Raw genomic sequence first — 18709 nt, 5'->3', positions numbered from 1 at the left:
TTTTTTATGAATAGACAATGTCTGAAATAACGTCTGCCAGGATGCCTGGGGCGTGCATCTTTTAGGTCGGCCGTGCAACTTACAAAACGTCTCTGCCCGGGTGGCCGACAACTTTTTCAAGAAAGAAAAAATAAATAAATCTGTTTTTATTTTTTTCAAATCAAACATTTGCTTTATTCCGATTTCGAAATCTTCGTTCGGTTTGGAAATTTCGGAATTTCGGTTCGTTTGGCAATTTGCATACTCGGCAGCCAATCAGAAGCCTGCATCGAATAACTGCGCTTCCGGACTTTCCCGAGCGTTATAAGGTCATGCATTTGCATATCATTTTCCAAAGTAGACGCACAGAGAACACAAGAAAAATGGATAAGTGGTTAGGAATCAAGCCAAAACCTCAGCCCTAGAAGAAATATTCAAAAGAAGCAAACAAAATTTATGACGCTACAAAACGTAAACGCACATTAAAAACATCGTGGAAAGAGTTCACTTGGCTTGTAGCAGACGACACAACACAAACATTGCATGGATGAAGATGAGTAAATACAGGTACATTACTGATGGAAGATGCAAAACAGCAATGTCATATGCATGTGATATACATTTCAAAAACTCAGAATCGATTTTCATTAAATTTTAAAATATAGGATACATAAAATGGCACAAAAATATGTAACCAGCAATTTAAGGAAAGTACGCATTCTTGAGATATATATTTATAGATGTTGTTTTGGTGACAGGACTGCCACCAAAACAACAAGTGTTTATTAATAGGACTTTTTTTACCATCATACATGTCATATTTTTCCATTTCATACATAACCACAACAGTTACCCACCAGCAATCACTACATCACATTATAAGTTGCATGTAGTTTTGATCCCATTTAGATAACAAATACTGATTTACTGCATAAACACAAATGTAGGGTATCGATATTGACATTTGTAATCTAGTTTTGGGTGAATACAGTATCATGATCTGCTTTAAACTTCTGAAGTGCAAATTGAAAGACATATCACCGTTGGCAATACCTTAAGAGGACACTGTGTAATAGTTGACCTCCAGATGTTACTGTATTGTGAAAAGTGCTTCAAAGAACAAGAAAGAATACAAACTATGGAGACTCAAAGTCAAGTCATGTTTATTTGTCTAGCCCTGAATCACAAGGAGTCTCAAAGGGCTGCACAGATCACAGCTTATTGAAAACTAAAGACTATTATTACACCATGCCCTGATCTAAATCCTACATTAGGGCAAGGAAAAACTTAAAAACCTCAACATGAGGAAAAAAAAAAAAGTAACCAAACTGGACCCTTTTTTTCTCATTTTTTGCCCAGCCTTTCTAAGCTTTTTAGTACCAGTAGCAGCAAGAAAGCAATGTTATGTAAATTAAATAAAAATGGCCTTACCTATGGACATTAAAATGTTTATATGATAGTTCATGTATTTTCGCTTATCATTCAAATCAATATTGTGTTTTTTTTTAATGAATGGATTTTTTACCCCTAGGAGGTGCGAAACAATACACAGTGACCCTTTATCTTAATTCCAAGCGTTTTATATTAAATTGATGTAATTTCCTCAAAACACATCTGTATGTATTAATTATATGTGCTGTCTTAAGAATAAGGTACCCTGTATTATATCTAAAAGAAATCAATCATAAAAATGGTCATCGTCTGAGTCCCCTAGCTGATTCTTGTGTGAGTCTCCTCGGAAAATCTCCACGTTGCAAACCACTGGAAAATAAATCTAAATTGAGAACCCCTAAAAAAAAGCGAGTTTGCATTTTTGTTTGATCTTTCTGATGATACCTTTGGGAGTTATGCCTTTGGGTTCCTCTAGTGTTTTTGTATCTTTGAGTCTGTAAAATACAAGATAGAAGCAGGTTTTTATATCACAAAGGATGTGTTTCCATCTCTTTTAGTTTGACTTACTCGTGTATTTGTGTGGGAAGTTGAGGTGCAAGGAGATTTTCAATCTCATCATCAGGTTCACTTGAGTCCTCATTGGACATTGCACCGTCTTCATCTTCAGATGCTCCTTGTGGGATGAAGTGCACCCTGGGTCTGCAACATAATCAATTATGTTTTTTTTATCTGCAATGTACCATATTCATCTTTTTTTCATCTTAAAAGAACTCAAAGTTGTAGTGCATGTTGTACACTGAGGGAGCTTAACTTTAACCATTGGATCATTAGTGATATAGATGAAAGGGGAAGTATGAAATGCAAGGGTGGGCAGATCGATCCAAATATCAATATTATTGATACGAAGCAAGTACTTGGATTGGATCGAATCGAAACTTGACTTTGGATCACTACATCTCTCCTCCACCAATTTCCTGAAAGCACCGCTTTTTTACGTAGAGAGCGCAGCCCTTCTATCCCTCACCCAGTAGCGTCCTTGGCCACTCTATGCCTGAGTGTGTGGCCAACACTTTAAGCACCTCTCCCTACCTTGCCTGCTACTCCATCCTCTTCCGAGCAGAAAAGAGAGCCAGATCAATACGCCCACCCCTACCAGAACCTAAGGCTGATGGAAAGCGCAGCTTGCTGTTGACTTTTATTTTCCAACAACAAAAAAGGACAAAGCTAGGTGTAATTTGTGTGGTAAAGCTGTTTGCTACTGTGGCATCACCACAGATTGACATGAACACCTGGGAAAGCTGACCCTGCAAAGAACAATGAGCTATAACAAAAAATTGAAAAGTGTTACTTTTCCTGAACAAAACCCTGTAAATCAATTGTCACTGTGGCAACAGGGCCAGGGAGAGACAATTGCTACTTTTTGAATTACTGACTATATTTTCAAAATATTGTGCAATGGAAGGTACTTTAGTTTTCTTGTTAATATTGCTATACGGTATTTTTATTCTCATCACATTGCTGCCTTTTTGGTTTGACTCCCTTGTTTTTTGTTCTGGAACAGTTGCAATAGAAATATTCCTACATATTTTTTAATATTGTTAATATTTGCAATATAATTAATAAAAAATACACATATCATTTGCGTAAAATCTTGGTGATGTATTTATCAAAAATATAAGCTAACTCAAGGGAAGCTGGGGGTTTCAATTCTTCAATAATCATGACATTTCCAAGCAAAAAGTATGGTGTTAGTAACCATCTATTTAATACTATCCTGTATTTACTTGGATCGATCTGTACCAAAATTAAACGATTGTTTTTTTTTATGTAAATATTACACTATCTTTAGTCACAGTACCAGAGACAAAGGTTAATTTGGTTGTTTATTTCACATGTTACGAGACGCACAAGGAAATTAAGTCGTCTTTGGCACTGACTAGAAACAGTGTGGTATGAGATCAAAAATCTACGGCCTTTTCTCAAGCTAGCTATCCAATTAGTGGTCCATTAGTCAGTATTTGCTGCTCCCACCACTGCAACCTGGGTTTGAATCTCGTTCAAACCAACAGCAAATTTTGAAAAAAATGAGCCCAATTTTTAGATCGATTTCTAATAAAAATTAAGATACACAAGTAAATACATTATATAGATATAAATATTCCGCCAACTTGGTGAAATGGTAAAATTCTAATGTACTTGTTCTGCTGAGGTGGGATGACGATGTCGTCGGAATCTCTCTCCTCTGTGTCTTCTTTCTTTTCCTCCTCTTCATCAGACTTTTCCTCAATCTCTTCCTTCTCCTCCTCTTCTTCACCTTGCAACGAAGCCAAATCTTGTTCTTTATTCTTCCTTTCATCACATCCTTGATCTTCATCAGACTCCTTTTCTGTCTCATGCTCTGGTGATGTCCGTTTGTTCTCACTGTCCTCCTCATTACTCTCTTGTCTTTCATCACTTTTTCTATCTGCATCTTTTTCCAGTCCTTTGTTGTCCTTTTCTTCAACAGCCGTGTTGCTCTCATTGCTTGACGCCTCAGATGGAGTTGGAGAACAACTGTTGATATTCTTTGACGTGTTTAAAGGCCTTTGACTCGCTGCAAGTTCACCTTGGGATTCGCTTATTGAATCGCTCTCCTTCTCTGTATTTGTTGGTAATCCAGCAACGAGTCCGCCAATGTTCCGTTTTATTCTGCTGCCGGTGCCGCTTTTGTGTGAGGATACTTTGCTCTTGGGTGTCTTCACCTTTGTTGCCAGAGATCTTGATGAACTAGTGTTCAAAAGCAAAGTGTGTGTTAAGAGGAGGCCCAAAAAGCATATCACTTGCGAGCAAAGCGAGGGTGGTGGTTATGTTTTCTTTTGGGTTCTAAGTGTGCGTGTACATATATATATATATATATATATATACATTATATATATATTATAATATATATATATATATTTTTTTTTTTTTTTTAAATCTGTATGTGTGTCTATCCACCTAAGCAAATGGGAAAGAAGTTTAGATATGACCACCGTATTTCATAGGCAGTTAGGGAGGTTACGCTATACGTGAAAAATGCCCCTCAAAAAAGGACTCAGCTCTTTCGGTTTTGTTGAATCAGCATGGTTTCCCAGAAAGACATTGCACTCTCCCAGGCCGGACCGACAGTGAATATTCAAACAATTTGGGGATTTTAGTCTCCTGCTGGGCTCAGTCTTACTCTTTGGGTGTCTCATTCTTATGTGCCAGTAACCCTGCCAAAAAGGAAAATGCCACCCACAAATGGTTTCATGTCTCAACGTGAGTGATGCTCTAGTGGTGCGCAATCATTCTAGTTTACTATGGCTTTTAAATGTAATTTTTACTTAGTTTGGTTTGTTTAGAGCGGCATTAGCTCAGGAGGTAGAGCGCTCGTCTTGGGGTTCGATTCCCGGCTCCTCCGTGTTATATGTCGAACTGCCCTTGGGCTAGACACTGAATCCCTAATCCCTTATGCCCCCGTTACTAGGTAGTTTCCTTGCATGGCTTACGCTGCTATCGGTTAGTTAGTGTGTAAAAGGCAAAAGTGTGAATCACTTCGGGAGTTCTTCATTGACTTGAAAAGTGCTATATAAATGCAGACCATTTACATTTAACTTCTATCCTTTTACTGTCATACATTTTACTTTTTCTTTCATATTCTGTCTTATTTCTGTAGTTGTTTTTCTTCTTTTTTTAATTGATTTCGTTTTTATGTGTATCGCTGATAATCCTTTCCTGAAGCAATCTGCTGTCATCCATATCAGCGTGGATGAGCTCCCTCAGATCCCTGTCCTCACTTGGGTAGTATTATTTATTTATTGTATTTTATCAGCTCCGTGACCTTTGGGATAAGGCGCTCGCCCCGAGACTGGAAGGTTGCTTGTTCAAGCCTCGGCCGAGTCATACCTAAGACTTACAACATTGGTACTCATTGCCTACCTGCTTGGCGATGGCATTAGAGGTTGGAATTGGGGGTTTTGGTCACCTAATAACTCCCAACACATAAGTTGGCTTGAGCGAGGGGGCTGGGAATCCCCTCCTCGGTATCAATATCCCAGAAGGAGTCAGAAATGTGAATGTATTATTGACTCTAGCCACCTCCCACTAGGGGGATATGGCTCTGGTATATCCCCCTAGCTCTGGTATACATATATATATATATATATATATATATATATATATATATATATATATATATATATATGTACCTGATTTTTGTTTTTAGCCATTGTGTGTGTCTGTGTATTTGGGGTTGTTGGTTAGGGAAAAGGCAGGGTATTGTATTTCCTTTCGGTACACTTAATATTTTTGTACACACTTTAAGTGTCAATTCATTGTCTGAAAAGTGCTTTCCAAACACATTTGATTTGTTGAAATTGACATTTAATTTAAATGCAGTCCATTCATTCTAAACAACACTGCAAATTCCACCTAAAAAATAAACACAATACATTAAAAAATATTTTTTCAATGATCGATTAAACTTACCAGTACTTCATTTACAGTAAGCGATTGCACACAATAAAAAGAAAGGGCTCAGGGGAGGGCTTCAAAAAGAGATTTGAAATTTGGCACTGCGAGGGTTTTTTTTGTAGTCATCTCCTATTCTTCTTGCTAGTTTAACATTTATTAAGATCTCCTTATTTATAGTGTCTACTAAACTACAAATGTATCAATAATAAAGTTCTTACTTCTGTGAGCTGCTTGTGTCTGCCCCTGAGATGTTTGTTTTGTTCCTCATCAGACTCATTGCTTGTCTGCACTCTGTACCGCTGCTACTACTGCTCTCTCCGTTTCCATTAGGTTGACTGGACAGACGGACTATTCAACATCAAATGATAAAGAAATGTGAATAAATGAATGGCACACAAACATTTCTACATGTTCACACCTGGTTGAAAATCCAGCTCCTGCGATAGATGAAGGCTCTTCTTTTTGGAGTTGACGCTTGTCTCAGCCGCCTCCAGAGAGGATGCCAGAGAGGATCGGGGTCCATCCAAACCCCACTGTGGTCGATCTTTCCTTGCCCCAAATCGGGCAGGTGACGTACTGGCAATGATGTGCCGCGATATCTGAGGAAATCCAGAATTCTTGATGGTCCGTTCTGAGTGGGGAGGAGAAGCAAGCGAATCCATGCTGGGAGGAGAACAATAAGATAGTTTTTTGCATGCTGGTGTAGCAGAATCTTTCTTCGGGTTTCTGCTTGGATCTTTGCAACGATAACAGAAAAATTGTTAACAGAGTATAAGAACAAACCAGCTGTGCATTTTAAAGAAGACTCACTGTGTGAGTGCGATGATTTTCCAGCGGTAGATGTTGATTTCTTTTCAACCTTTCTGATCAAATTTGTCTTCCTTTGCTCTTTCATCTTCTGTTGGAGAAACATATACCATGTATTGAAACACAGTACAGAAACATACTAAATTGCAACAAATGAGGATAGAGCTATCAAGTTGCCAATCCCAAAGGCAAATCCATGTACTTTTCAATATGCTCATTAAATGGACACTGTGTATTACTTAACTACTAGATCTCACTGTATTGTATATTGCAGGGGCTTCCAACATGGTGCCAACGGGCACCAAGTTCTAACTGACATGCTGTTTGAGTGGTTGACTCAGCTACTAATAATTACAGCTCAGTAAAAACATACCAACAACATAGAAATAACACAAGTTGTCATATTAAAAATGTATTATTATTATTATTATTATTATTATTATATCAAAATGGTATTCCTTCAATCCAATCAGTACAAAAAGTAACTCTCAGCTTTGAAAAGGTTGGTGACCACTGGTTTGGTCCAACCAAAAACGACGGCTACAAAGCACAAGGGAGAATACAAATTACGGAGACTCAAAGTGAACAAACCGCACAATTTTTCTATGGATTTTTTTTACCGAGCCTTTCACAATGTTTTTGTTTTTTTGGAGGTACCCATAGCAGCAAGATGGTAGACAATCATGTAAACTCCCTCTAGATGAGCCTCATGTAGAATAAATACATAAGTCTTGACCAACAAGTCTCAAAAGCGGGGTGCATTGTTAAATGCATATTTAAGAAGTTGAAAGGTAAATATTTACTCTATTAAGTTTGTGCTAACAATGCCCCGCTGAGATCAAAGAGCCCTTATGCTTTGATTTCCGTTGCGCCTGTCTTTTTTTTTCATCAGGTCTGTTCCGGACGGAACCAACCCCCGAAAGGTTGAAAAAAGAAGAGTTCAAACGGGCGTGCAAAAGAAATTGCATATACTTGCGTGCATGTACATGTGTTACTCTGTCGCCATTTCCTGGCTTAAAGTCATGATTGCAGCCTTAAGTTTTCAAATTCTGCACCTTACCTCTTAAAATACACGTTTATATGATAGTTCATGTATTTTTGATAAGTATTCCAATTAATACTGGAGTTTTTTATTTAGACTAATAAAGTTATATTACCTCTTCACAATGTGCCTTTAAAGATTATGACTATGTATATATATATATATATATATATATATATATATATATATATATATATATATATATATATATATAAATTGGCCTATACCTCTCTGTGATAAACTTGTGTTTTATCTTTGAGTTCTTTCTGCCTGCTGTCCATCAGAAACTGTTCGTACTCCATCTGCAAGGTTTAACAATCAGTCAGATTTCAACATTCAAAAAGAAGAAAGAGGCTCTTTGATGTGTGTCACTTTCTCATACCCGAATGGTCCTCATGGCAGCAGTGGCGGCCATCATCTCTTTCAGTGTATCTTGAGCCTTATCGAACCGCTGGAGCAATTCCAGGTTATGATGCCGGGCAGCTTGCTCTCTGGCCTTCAGCTCCCGCCAACGTTGTTGCAAACGTATCGTCTCACTTAAGAGAATATGTAAAATAAATTGTCCTTAGAAGTGTTTGGCAAGTTGATAATAAACATCTATTTACAGACTCAGTTTCCTCTGAGAAAAGAAACACAAAATCTAAACCTGATATGAATTACCGCTGGCACAAACTTACCTTGTTTTCTCAATATTTCCTCTCGCATCCTTATGAATGCTAAAAGTGTTTATATTTGGGCTATAAAGTGATAGTAGATTCTGCTCTGATGTAGCCATGACTGCAGATTTGCAAATGCTGCAGAGATTAAGGTCGCTTGAGGGGCGGAGGCAAAGGCAGGAAATCCTCTTTGAGCTCAGAAAATTTGCATAGACGGACCAGACTGACTGACTGACTGACTGACTGACTGACTGACTAACATTGTTTGTAGATCACTTTAAAGGGAGCTTATCTATTACTTAGCAACTCCTAGTGGTAAAAAAAACACTCACTAAAAAATGAAACAACTTTGATTTACAGTAAATGTGAGGTGCAACTTTTTAAGTGTTCTTAAAAAGTTGAAAGTTAAATATTTTCTCTATTAAGGAATGAGTTCAAAGACCCCTTATGCTTTATTTTCCACCATGCCTTGGAGGTATAGTAAATTTGGAGGAGTGCCGTGGAGGCACGTCATGTGTTACTTTTTGTTAGTGTAGCATGAATATGGTGAATGTACAGTAAGAAAATGCCTGCTTTAAGAACAGTCCTAACGCAAACCCAAACTACCCTTAAAATAAAAATAGAATAGTTTGTTTAAGCGCTTCTAAGAAATGCATGTACTTACACTAGTATCATGAACAAGGTGACAGAGACTGCAATGAGGACACAAGCCTGGAGAAGGCAGCAGCCAGTAAAACAATTCCAACTTACACACACCTCCTTTAAATAATACAAAAAATAATGTATTATCTTAGTAATGTACAGTTTTAAATAATGTGCGGTAGTTCAGTATCTTGGAATCAAGGGGTTGCAGGTTTGAGTCCCTCTGAGGTAAATATTGATGTGTCCTCGGGCAAAACACTAAATCCCCAATGCCCCTGATAAGCAGGTTGGCATCTTGCACGGCTGGCTCCGCTATCAGTGTGTGATTGTGTGAGTTAATGGGGAGTGTGAAATACATTTTAAAGCACTTTGGGAGGTCTTCTGTGACTCGTTAAAGCGCTAAAAAAAATGTTGTCTATTTCCCATTTGCTTGTAGGTCAATTTTTCAAAATTTATTTTACATAACATGAGGCTCACCTAGAGCGAACCGACATATTTGTCCCTATCTTGCTTCTACGAGCACCCAAAAACTAAAATCATCGTTAAATGCCGGGCAAAATATAAATTAAAAAATAGTGCAGTTTGGTCACTTTGATTACCCGTGCTTTTGTATTTTTCCTTCTGCTTTTCAGCACTCGTTTTTAGTATTACTACACAATGCAGAAACATTTAGTGGTCAAATAATACACACTGTCCCATTAATGGCAACCAGTCAGTTTTAAATAGTGTCTCGTCGAATCATTTACTTTACGTCTGTTCTATGTGAGACATGTCGAGTTTTAAGTTATTGTAATAGGCTCATTTTTGTTTTGTTTGAGTCATGCAAGCACATGACACCTGCGTTTTAGAGTTTGTATCCAACTGTTGTATTAAATTATACACATTTATCGGCTGAACCAGAGTATACATTTTGAAAGCTGATTTTTGAAACAATAAAAAAAAATAAACCGAGAGATGGGATGAGAAACCGTGACCACTGTACATTTTTTTATTAATATAAATTATTACAAAATAAATATTTGGGGTACAATAAATATAATGTGACGTCATCACCATGCGTCTCTCTTCAGACACTCTCGCCTCCACAACAGACAAAAAATGTCCGAGTACCAATTAAACATTTTGTTACCTTGTACTTCATCTTCGGTATTGAATTAAAAAAAAGCCAACCTACATCGGGTAATGTTATTACTCTCCTTTAAAATAAACATAGTTTTTTTGCTTAGCTTTTTTTGCTAATAAATGTAGCATACTGTGCCTTTGTCAAATCAGTACTTCTGTCCTGTTGTAGTCTAAAAGACCAGGACCAAAACCGGGAGATATGACGAGCTTTGCAGCCAATGTGTATAGAAGGGTAGAGAGGACGTGCTACTACCTCCCTGTGATCTTCAACACCTTCCTGGTTTTCTCTATCACGGGTGAGGTGAGCTACTTGGTGCTGGTCGAGGCTCCACTGCAGGCGGACCAGAAGAAGACTGAGTGGTCATCGCGATGGAAGTCTGTGCACCTGCTAGCCCAATACTTCATGCTTTGCAACATTTGTTGGAACGCCTTGCTGTTTGTCAGAACAAGCCCTAGCATCAAAGGCGTGTTCCTGGGAGGAGATCATATTGGACAGGGATGGAGGTAATCAATTTGTGTTTGTATTACTATCAACCTCAGCCATTTGCTCCCCTTATAAATGATTTCAATTCCTCTTACGAAGCGATAATACACCTTACAATGACTCTGTGAACCAAAAGAAGTTTCGTTGTTTTTTGACAATGACAATGCATTTTCTGAACTTCAACTGAACTACAAACACAGTGCAGCATCCATTTACGCACAGCAAGACAGACTATGTAGAATAGAAAGAACAACACAACATTCTTTCAATATACTTCTCAGTAAATTAAGTGTTGCTGATCATACATAAGTCCTGTAAAATCAACTTTGACATCCTTTTTACACAGAACGCAGAACAGTAATGGGGACTTTTTTGTTGACAATTTAATGCATCTAGCACAGGGGTGACAAACAGGCGGGCCGTGAGACAACGCTTAGGGAAGCGCAAGAGAAAAACGAGCTGCAGATTGAAATATGTCCACTCGAGTTGCCAAAGCCAGGTGCCTCTCACAAACGCTGTATTTGTATCTCTCTCTCTCTCTCTCTCTCTCTCTCTCTCTCTCTCTCTCTCTCTCTCTCTCATTATCTTTCTCCCTCTCTTTGTCCCTCTTTGTCTCTTTCTCTCAGTGTCTGTTTACCTCCTTTTCTCTGTTCCCTTTTTCCTTTTCTCTCCTTCTCTCTCTCTGTCTCTCTTGCTTTGCCCTTCTCTTATTCTCCCCTTCTCTCTGTCTCCCCTTCTTTTTTCTCTCCTTCTCTATTTCTCTTTAGATTTCTTTCTTTCTATCTTTACTTCCCCCCTCTCTCACTATTTCTATTTGTATCTCTTTTGTTGGCCCACGAGACTACACTGAGAGAGGCGCAAGAGAAAAATTAGCTGCAGTTGAAAATATGTCCACTTTATGTCACCCAAGCCAGGCACCACTTGCAACACAAGCTACCGTAGTAAAATGTATTTTTCTCTCTCTAACTCTCTCTCTTTCTCTCTCTCTCTCTCTCTCTTTCTATCTCTCTTTCTCTTTCTTTGTCCCACCTTCTCTACTTTTTTCTCCCTCTCTTTCTCTTGTTTCTTTCTTTCTTTTTTCTTTCTCTCTAATCTACGAGTTTGGCCCCCGAGAGAATGTTTATTCTATCCATGTGGCCCCCGAGTTAAAATGAGTTTGACACCCCTGATCTCGTGTATTCTCCTTGGAGAGATTCACATTCTTTTTTTTGTGAACCTGATCCTTGAGTTTTTCTCTTATTGGCTGTTCTTATATGCTTACTTTCACGATTATAAATGGTTAATTATTCGATTATAACACGAACGCCTCACTTCAAATATATAGAAAGGGATTTAACAATACGCTTAAAAATATGCTTGATTGAGGATAACATATGCTAGTGTTTCGCGACAATATTAGCAATCTATGACGATGTTGTCGTCTGTCAACAGTGACCGGGACAAGCCGAGATGTATATATGGGCAGCTCGGCAGATTAGTGGTTAGCGCGTACGCAGCACAGTTCTGAGGCCATGGGTTCAAATCCAGCTACAAGCCTTTCTGTGTTCTCCCCGTGCTTGCGTGGGTTTTCTCCGGGCTCTCCGGTTTCCTTCCACATTCCAAAAACATGTATATCAGGTTAATTGGCTGGTCCAAATTGTCCCTAGCTGTGAATGAGTGAGTTGTCTGTCACATGCTGGCAACCAGTTCAAGGTGTGCCCTGCCCACAGATAACTGGGATGGGCTCCAGCACCCTTGCAACTCTACCGAGGATAAGTGGTGCAGATAATGGATCTATATGTATATACGCAAATTATTCTTCAGCCATCTAATACGGGGCCTGACTCTTTTTTTACGAATCTCCAGGTTTTGTTATGCATGTGAGACCCACACTCCTCCACGCTGCTCGCACTGCTACGACTGCAACGTGTGCGTCCTGCGACGAGACCATCACTGCGTGTTCTTTGGGCAATGCGTGGGCTTCCGTAACTACCGTTACTTCCTGAGCTGCCTGCTATTCATGTGGTCGGGGCTCTTATACGCCACAGTGATGAACGCTGAGGTCTTCATTGTCGTTCTGAAGGAAGGCTTGACTGTTCATAGCGTCCTGCTGCTCCTGATTCCCTGGATCATGCTAATTTCAGGTACATTTTTGGGATGTCTTGCATAAGAGCAACAATGAGTCCATTTATTCACTGATAATTGATTATTACATATATCAACTATTTTCCCAATTGATTGATCGATCAACATTTTGATTAGAAATTCTCCAAAACCTTTAGAATTTAAGTTATTCCCAGGTAAATATTTGCCAAACCCAATTTGTTTTTAAAGATAACAAAATTGATTATTCCCGTGACCCTACTGAGGATAAGCGGTGCAGATAGTTATTGGATGGAAATTGATTATGTGTTAAACTAAAAACAAACATTTTATTCAGTGGCTGACTCTATAGGTTAACAATTATTTTTGTGTCTTTTTTTTTTTTTTTAAATATGCTTGATAGTGGTCTGCCCACTCATGTGGGTGTCATTTTATCAACACCTTAGGGTCTCATTGTATGTGACTATTTTAATCGTAGATTAGTTTGGCTTGATACCAGCTATATGCTTTATTTTGGCAAATATTTTTGGCTTTTTTTTAACATTGGTTGTGCATAACTAGTAATGAATACATCATTATTTGTGTTTTCTATAATTATAATACTTGCTTATGTTATGATACAGTGGTTTTAATGAAAAAAATAGGTCGCTGGCCACATTGGGTTAAATTTTTTGTTTTTTTATCCGTGGATACAGAGTCCTTAATCCAAAACTTGGGCAATATGTGAGGGGAAAAAAGTAGACCGATCCAATTTTTATTCATGAGAATTTATCAATAAACGTACATTAAGACATCTACACTCTCTCTCTCTCTCTCTCTCATTATCTTTCTCCCTCTCTTTGTTCCTCTTTGTCTCTTTCTCCCAGTGTCTGTTTACCTCCTTTTCTCTCTTCCCTTTTTCCTTTTCTCTCCTTCTCTCTCTGTCTCTCTCTTGCTTTGCCCTTCTCTTATTCTCCCCTTCTCTCTGTCTCCCCTTCTTTTTTCTCTCCTTCTCTCTATTTCTCTTTAGATTTCTTTCTTTCTCTCTTTACTTCTCCCCTATCTCTTTTGTTGGCCCACGAGACTACACTGAGAGAGGCGCAAGAGAAAAATTAGCTGCAGTTGAAAATATGTCCACTTTATGTCGCCCAAGCCAGGCACCACTTGCAACACAAGCTACCGTAATAAAATGTATTTTTCTCTCTCTAACTATCTCTCTCTCTCTCTTTCTATCTCTCTTTCTCTTTCTTTGTCCCACCTTCTCTACTTTTTTCTCCCTCTCTTTCTCTTGTTTCTTTCTTTCTTTTTTCTTTCTGTCTAATCTACGAGTTCGGCCCCTGAGAGAATGTTTATTCTATCCATGTGGGCCCCGAGTTAAAATGAGTTTGACACCCCTTATCTCCTGTATTCTCCTTGGAGAGATTCACATTCTTTTTTGTTAACCTGATCCTTGAGTTTTTCTCTTATTACTTGTCTGTTCTTATATGCCTACTTTCACGATTATAAATGGTTAATTATTCGATTATAACAATTTTTATTCACGAGAATTTATCAATAAACGTACATTAAGACATCTACATGTTATGTTTCATTTTAATTTTTTGTACGTTTTGTTTCAAACCCAATTTGATAGAATTAATGAGAATTAAAACTACAAAATCTTTTACTGTATGTCCCTCCTTTGAGTACTATATTTGATAATGTGCATTGAAAAACTAAAATATGAAATACAGCCAACTAAAATGTTTTTTGCATGAAATTTGTCAAATATCTCAACAAAAATACATGATCAAGTCCAGATACAGAAAAATGTAGACTGATTTTTAAATAATAACCTTAAGTGCAGTAATAGTAGTGCTTGTCTAAATTGTTAGTCTCCATGTTATGTTGTTGCTGCATTGTTTAACTTTTTTTTAACCTCTTCAGATTTAACAGGACTCTTTGGATTTTGCTAAATTTCAAATGAGAGATTTTGAGAGGGAACTGATAAATGATGCTTGGTGGTCTTGTACATTGTGCTATTCAGGCTAAGACTACCACTGGGGATCTTGAAGTGTTGATGTTTTTTCCTCAATTCTTTTAACATCAAAGTCAACTTCCCTCCGTCCCACCAGGTCAGGTCTCGGCACGTGCGTTCGCCTTCGCCTTCATTGCAGACACATGCGTGGTGGGCTTCCTGCTGGTCTCCGCATTCTTTTTCTTCCATCTCTTTCTTCTTCTCAGAGGACAAACCACCAGGGAATGGTACTCATCACGGCACCCCTATCACCTCGGAATCCTGGAAAACTTGCGTCACACTTTGGGCATTCGCTGGTACTTGTGCTGGCTCTGCCCGCTTATCCCATCACCGCTACCTGGGGATGGGATACACTTCCAGGTGACGGGACCGTTCGAACCTACCCGGTAATAACAACTGCGGTGGTGTTCAATTCGGCAAAGACCTTACTGAATGACTTTAGTCAAGGCGAGACTCATTGAGGAAGAAAAATGGCCAACCATATTTCACTGAATGTATTTGTTATGGATTTATGACTGATCTGCCACCTGCATGCATTCTTTGTTATCGTCATTTTGAGCAACGGATCAAATGTTTGTTAACTGCTCAACTTATTGGTTTTCACTGAGCTGAGGTGCAAATCTAGGTCCTAAAAGTAAAAAACTCTTAACACTGGCGGCGACATTGGCTCAGGAGGTAAAGGACTCGTCTAGGGATCAAAAGGTCGCAGGTTCGATTTCCAGCTCCCCCGTGTTATATGCCGAAGTGTCCTTGGGCAAGACACTGAATCCTAATGCCCCCGATAGCAGGTAGTTGCCTTGCATGGCTGACGCTGCTATTGGTCAGTCAGTGTGTGTAAAAGGGAAAGGTGTGAAGCACATTGTAAAGCACTTTGGGAGGTGTTCATTGACTTGAAAAGCGCTATATAAATACCCACCATTTACATTTATTTACATCTGGGTGACTGGACACTCCAATGAAACCAGTGTAAATTTTATGAACAGAATATAAGCAAAAATCTTTTTGTCAACACACATTCATCACCTGGCAGAAACTGGACTACAGTTCAGTTTTTTAAAACTCACTTTGATCATTAGGTCTACAACAACTTTTGTCCATCAATAGCCAGGACTAAAAGTTCATGCACAGTTTGGTTAAAGAAATTAAATTATTTTGTACAAAACTTTTTGTCTTTTTTCTTTTTTTAATCCGCTACAAAGAGGCTATGGCTAATTCTTGATGTATTCATTAGCATTGGTATTTTCTTTACAAAAAAAAAAGAAATGTGGACTAATTTTAATTTAAATGGAAATGTTCGCTATTATCTGATGACAAGTGACGTATTTCTTCTCGCTCAAAATGTCAATGACTTTTAAACATGTTCTTGGTTCACAGATCGTTTAACCACCTGGGTCTTTAGGGCCTTACTTCCTGTAGTGTGTCCTGGGCAAGTACCACCATGTTGGTGCCTATCCCTCTCTGGGCCGTTTTTAGGTAGGGGTTTGGTCCCCCACGTGAAACAGATAGTGATGTTTTTCATGGTCATCAGTAACAGAAGAATCCTTCTTATCTGACTCAAATACAGCATCTTCATAATCTGGTCGCCGTTACTGTCGGTGTCAAACATCGTCCTGCTCTTCAGTGATGAGCCAAAGTAGATCCTTAATCACGAGCGACTGTGGTATTGTGCTTAACATTTTGGACAGAAGAAAACAATAAAACTGATTAGATTGAAAAAAGAAAAATGGGATACTGCTCAAAAACAGGAACTAGTAAAAATTTAGAAATTCAAATCAGAATAAAAATAGAATAAAATGTAAATTTCAAAACCATATCACGTGATAACCTATTTACCTGGATTAAAATAGAGAGAAACGCTTGACTTACAGTCAACTGTCAACAAATTGTAATGTGTTTGACTAAAGGTTAGAAAAACTGACTGAAATTGGAGTGAAACTGAAAATGTATTTTAAAATGTCAGATGGAATTAATATTAGCCTCGTTTATAAAAAGCCTCACTCATGATTTTAACATTTTCGACCTTATCTTCCACCTCTCGTAATACAGGTTTTAAGTACACCATCAGTACAAATACCACCTTATCTCTTATTGAACGAGTACATACAATACCAAGTAACCAGCTACCAATCAGTTCCTACTCCAGTGGCTGATTTTTGTCTTATTTGCACTTTCGCACTTTTGTTATTTTCCAAATTTATTTTGTCTTGTAGCAATGACTTGTTTCAGTTCAGCCATTTTCGGTTTAGAGCTTTGGGGGTGCTTAGCACCCAGAGTGGCTGGCTGGTTCTAACGTTTTTTTCATTTCACTTAAAGTGATTAAGGGAAATCAACACTGTTCAAAAGTCTCACTTCCCATTTGTGAACATCACATTCAACTTTGTGGTTCGCTGACACACTATTACTTCGCCATGGCAAGATTTGACTCATTCATTTCTGATAAGAGTACACAGTGTGTACTCCATCGGAAATAAATTAACAGGAGCCTTCACAGGATCGGCAGCTCGTGCAAGTGACACTAGCTGAGCGAAAGAGGAGCGGGGAGGACGTTGCTAGGAATCAACTGGACTGAACCATTTCAGCCAGTGTAGTATTTCAGATGCTGTGTTGCTCACATTTTTGTTTTATTACACATTTTGTGTTAGTCCTGTCCTGTATTAAAGAAAAGAGAGCTTTAAAAATGCTATAATTTTTAGGGGTGCCTGGGTTGAATTTGGGGGTGATTGAGCAACCCCCAAAACGGACTGGTTACGCCCATTCTCACTGCTAAAAGTTTTAAACGTGTCTCAAATTCTAGCTCTTGAGGTTTCTCTTCTCCATCAAACAGGTTTTCAGTGGACTTGGTTCAACAACAAGCTACTCAGTGCTCAGATTCCAGACAATACATGAATCTGAACAGGAGAAATTCTACAACATACAAGCTTGCCAGACTGGACATGAGTTTAGGGATTTTTGACTGTATTGGGTTGAAAATATTTTCAGCTTATTTGATTACAAACTCATGCAGAATCAAATTATGTCTATGAAATCAATTACTATTTTCTTGGGCCTCATTTTGTTAACCAGTTTTAGAAGATGACTACTCTAAGTAAGCAGATCAAAATTACATTGTCCCTTTTATATTCACCTGGATTTTTTTTATAGGTTGTACGTAATATTGAAGTATATCACTGCCTTTGTATAACGTCTTCATTTATTGAGTCATGATCATGTAATTTGTTGTTTTTGTATTATAGTGCGCTGTAGACTTAGCGCTAGCTATCACCTTTGAGTGGAATACACAATGAGAGACAGGAATCATAACGTTTAAATGAAGTTCAGCTGTCACCCCTGTTAACAAAATAATATTGATTTTCTCAGGTAAACATTGATAGGTTTGAGCAAGAAGGATGACAAGGCTATCATCAGTATTACAGTGCTCTATTCAACTGATAGACGCCTTTAATATTTGACTTTGTAATATATTTATAATCAATGTTCATGGACTGCCCAGTTTGTATATGAATGGTGATAAACCACTCAGTCTTTGCATTTGTGAATTTCTACAGCCATTGCCTGTTGATGATTTATGCGCGGAATATTCTGTTTATAAAACCTCCGAAAGAACTGCAAAAACCTTTGTCCTGACTTTTTTTATATAAAATTTGTCCTCACACTGAATAAGAAGACAGTTTTTCTATGTTTTAGATTTGATTGACTTCTGTGTGCTTCTTGTTGACTTGTATTTAATGCGGAAATCAACCACAGCAATATCCTACAAGTAATATGTTTTATTGGCCCCGGCTAGTCTAAAAATGATACATGGAAAAATCTCTATCGAAGAATTTCAACAAAAAAAAAAACTAAACTTCAATTTGTTCTTATACACCATTCAGGGTTCACTTACTTTCTAAAGCAAAGCCATAATTGGTGGTTGGCTGATTGTGTGATTTCATCTTCACTTAAGCGCATTTTTTTTACTTAATTTATTTTTTATTTTTTTGTAGCACAGTATTAAACACTATCAAAATGAGTTATTAAATATAAAGAGATAAATG

The 18709-nt window shown here is 38.0% G+C and overlaps 2 protein-coding genes across 3 annotated transcripts; one reads left to right on the top strand and one right to left on the bottom strand.

Annotated features, from left to right (window-relative positions):
• Nucleotides 1–1120: 1120 nt before the first annotated feature.
• LOC148359388 (uncharacterized) lies at nt 1121–8500 on the bottom strand. 2 transcript variants are annotated; one of them, XM_088344003.1, is made up of 10 exons: nt 8371–8500; nt 8076–8229; nt 7921–7995; nt 6655–6742; nt 6263–6580; nt 6063–6192; nt 3568–4137; nt 1939–2070; nt 1816–1865; nt 1121–1740 (listed from the first exon to the last, which is right to left on the bottom strand). In XM_088344003.1, exons 1-10 carry the CDS (start codon nt 8466–8468, stop codon nt 1658–1660), a joined length of 1698 nt encoding a protein of 565 aa, XP_088200129.1. In that variant the 5' UTR covers nt 8469–8500; the 3' UTR covers nt 1121–1657. The 2 variants fall into 2 exon arrangements, with proteins under 2 accessions (XP_088200129.1, XP_088200130.1); XM_088344004.1 differs by lacking the exons at nt 7921–7995; nt 8076–8229; nt 8371–8500 and adding an exon at nt 7272–7380.
• A 1564-nt stretch (nt 8501–10064) lies between these two features.
• On the top strand, nt 10065–18287 carry zdhhc24 (zDHHC palmitoyltransferase 24). The gene is made up of 4 exons (XM_088344613.1): nt 10065–10170; nt 10283–10617; nt 12443–12720; nt 14773–18287. The coding sequence occupies exons 2-4, from the start codon at nt 10313–10315 to the stop codon at nt 15063–15065; spliced, it is 876 nt and encodes a 291-aa protein (XP_088200739.1). The 5' UTR covers nt 10065–10170; nt 10283–10312; the 3' UTR covers nt 15066–18287.
• The last annotated feature ends 422 nt before the right edge of the window (nt 18288–18709 follow it).

This window comes from Urocampus carinirostris, chromosome 9, assembly GCF_059441175.1.
Source record: "Urocampus carinirostris isolate Australia breed hairy pipefish chromosome 9, RoL_Ucar_1.0, whole genome shotgun sequence".
Taxonomy (NCBI): Eukaryota; Metazoa; Chordata; class Actinopteri; order Syngnathiformes; family Syngnathidae; genus Urocampus; species Urocampus carinirostris.
This window is presented reverse-complemented; position numbering and strand designations above follow the sequence as displayed.

What these genes read in the sequence shown, in the direction of transcription:
- LOC148359388 (XM_088344003.1), bottom strand. Translation starts at nt 8,468, where the DNA reads ATGGCTACATCAGAGCAGAATCTACTATCACTTTATAGCCCAAATATA. An exon ending in CTGCCATGAGGACCATTCGG is followed by an intron (nt 7,996 to 8,075) that starts GTATGAGAAAGT and finishes TAAACCTTGCAG; the next exon opens with ATGGAGTACGAACAGTTTCT. An exon ending in GGAGCTGGATTTTCAACCAG is followed by an intron (nt 6,193 to 6,262) that starts GTGTGAACATGT and finishes GATGTTGAATAG; the next exon opens with TCCGTCTGTCCAGTCAACCT.
- zdhhc24 (XM_088344613.1), top strand. Translation starts at nt 10,313, where the DNA reads ATGACGAGCTTTGCAGCCAATGTGTATAGAAGGGTAGAGAGGACGTGC. An exon ending in CATATTGGACAGGGATGGAG is followed by an intron (nt 10,618 to 12,442) that starts GTAATCAATTTG and finishes ACGAATCTCCAG; the next exon opens with GTTTTGTTATGCATGTGAGA. An exon ending in CTGGATCATGCTAATTTCAG is followed by an intron (nt 12,721 to 14,772) that starts GTACATTTTTGG and finishes CCGTCCCACCAG; the next exon opens with GTCAGGTCTCGGCACGTGCG.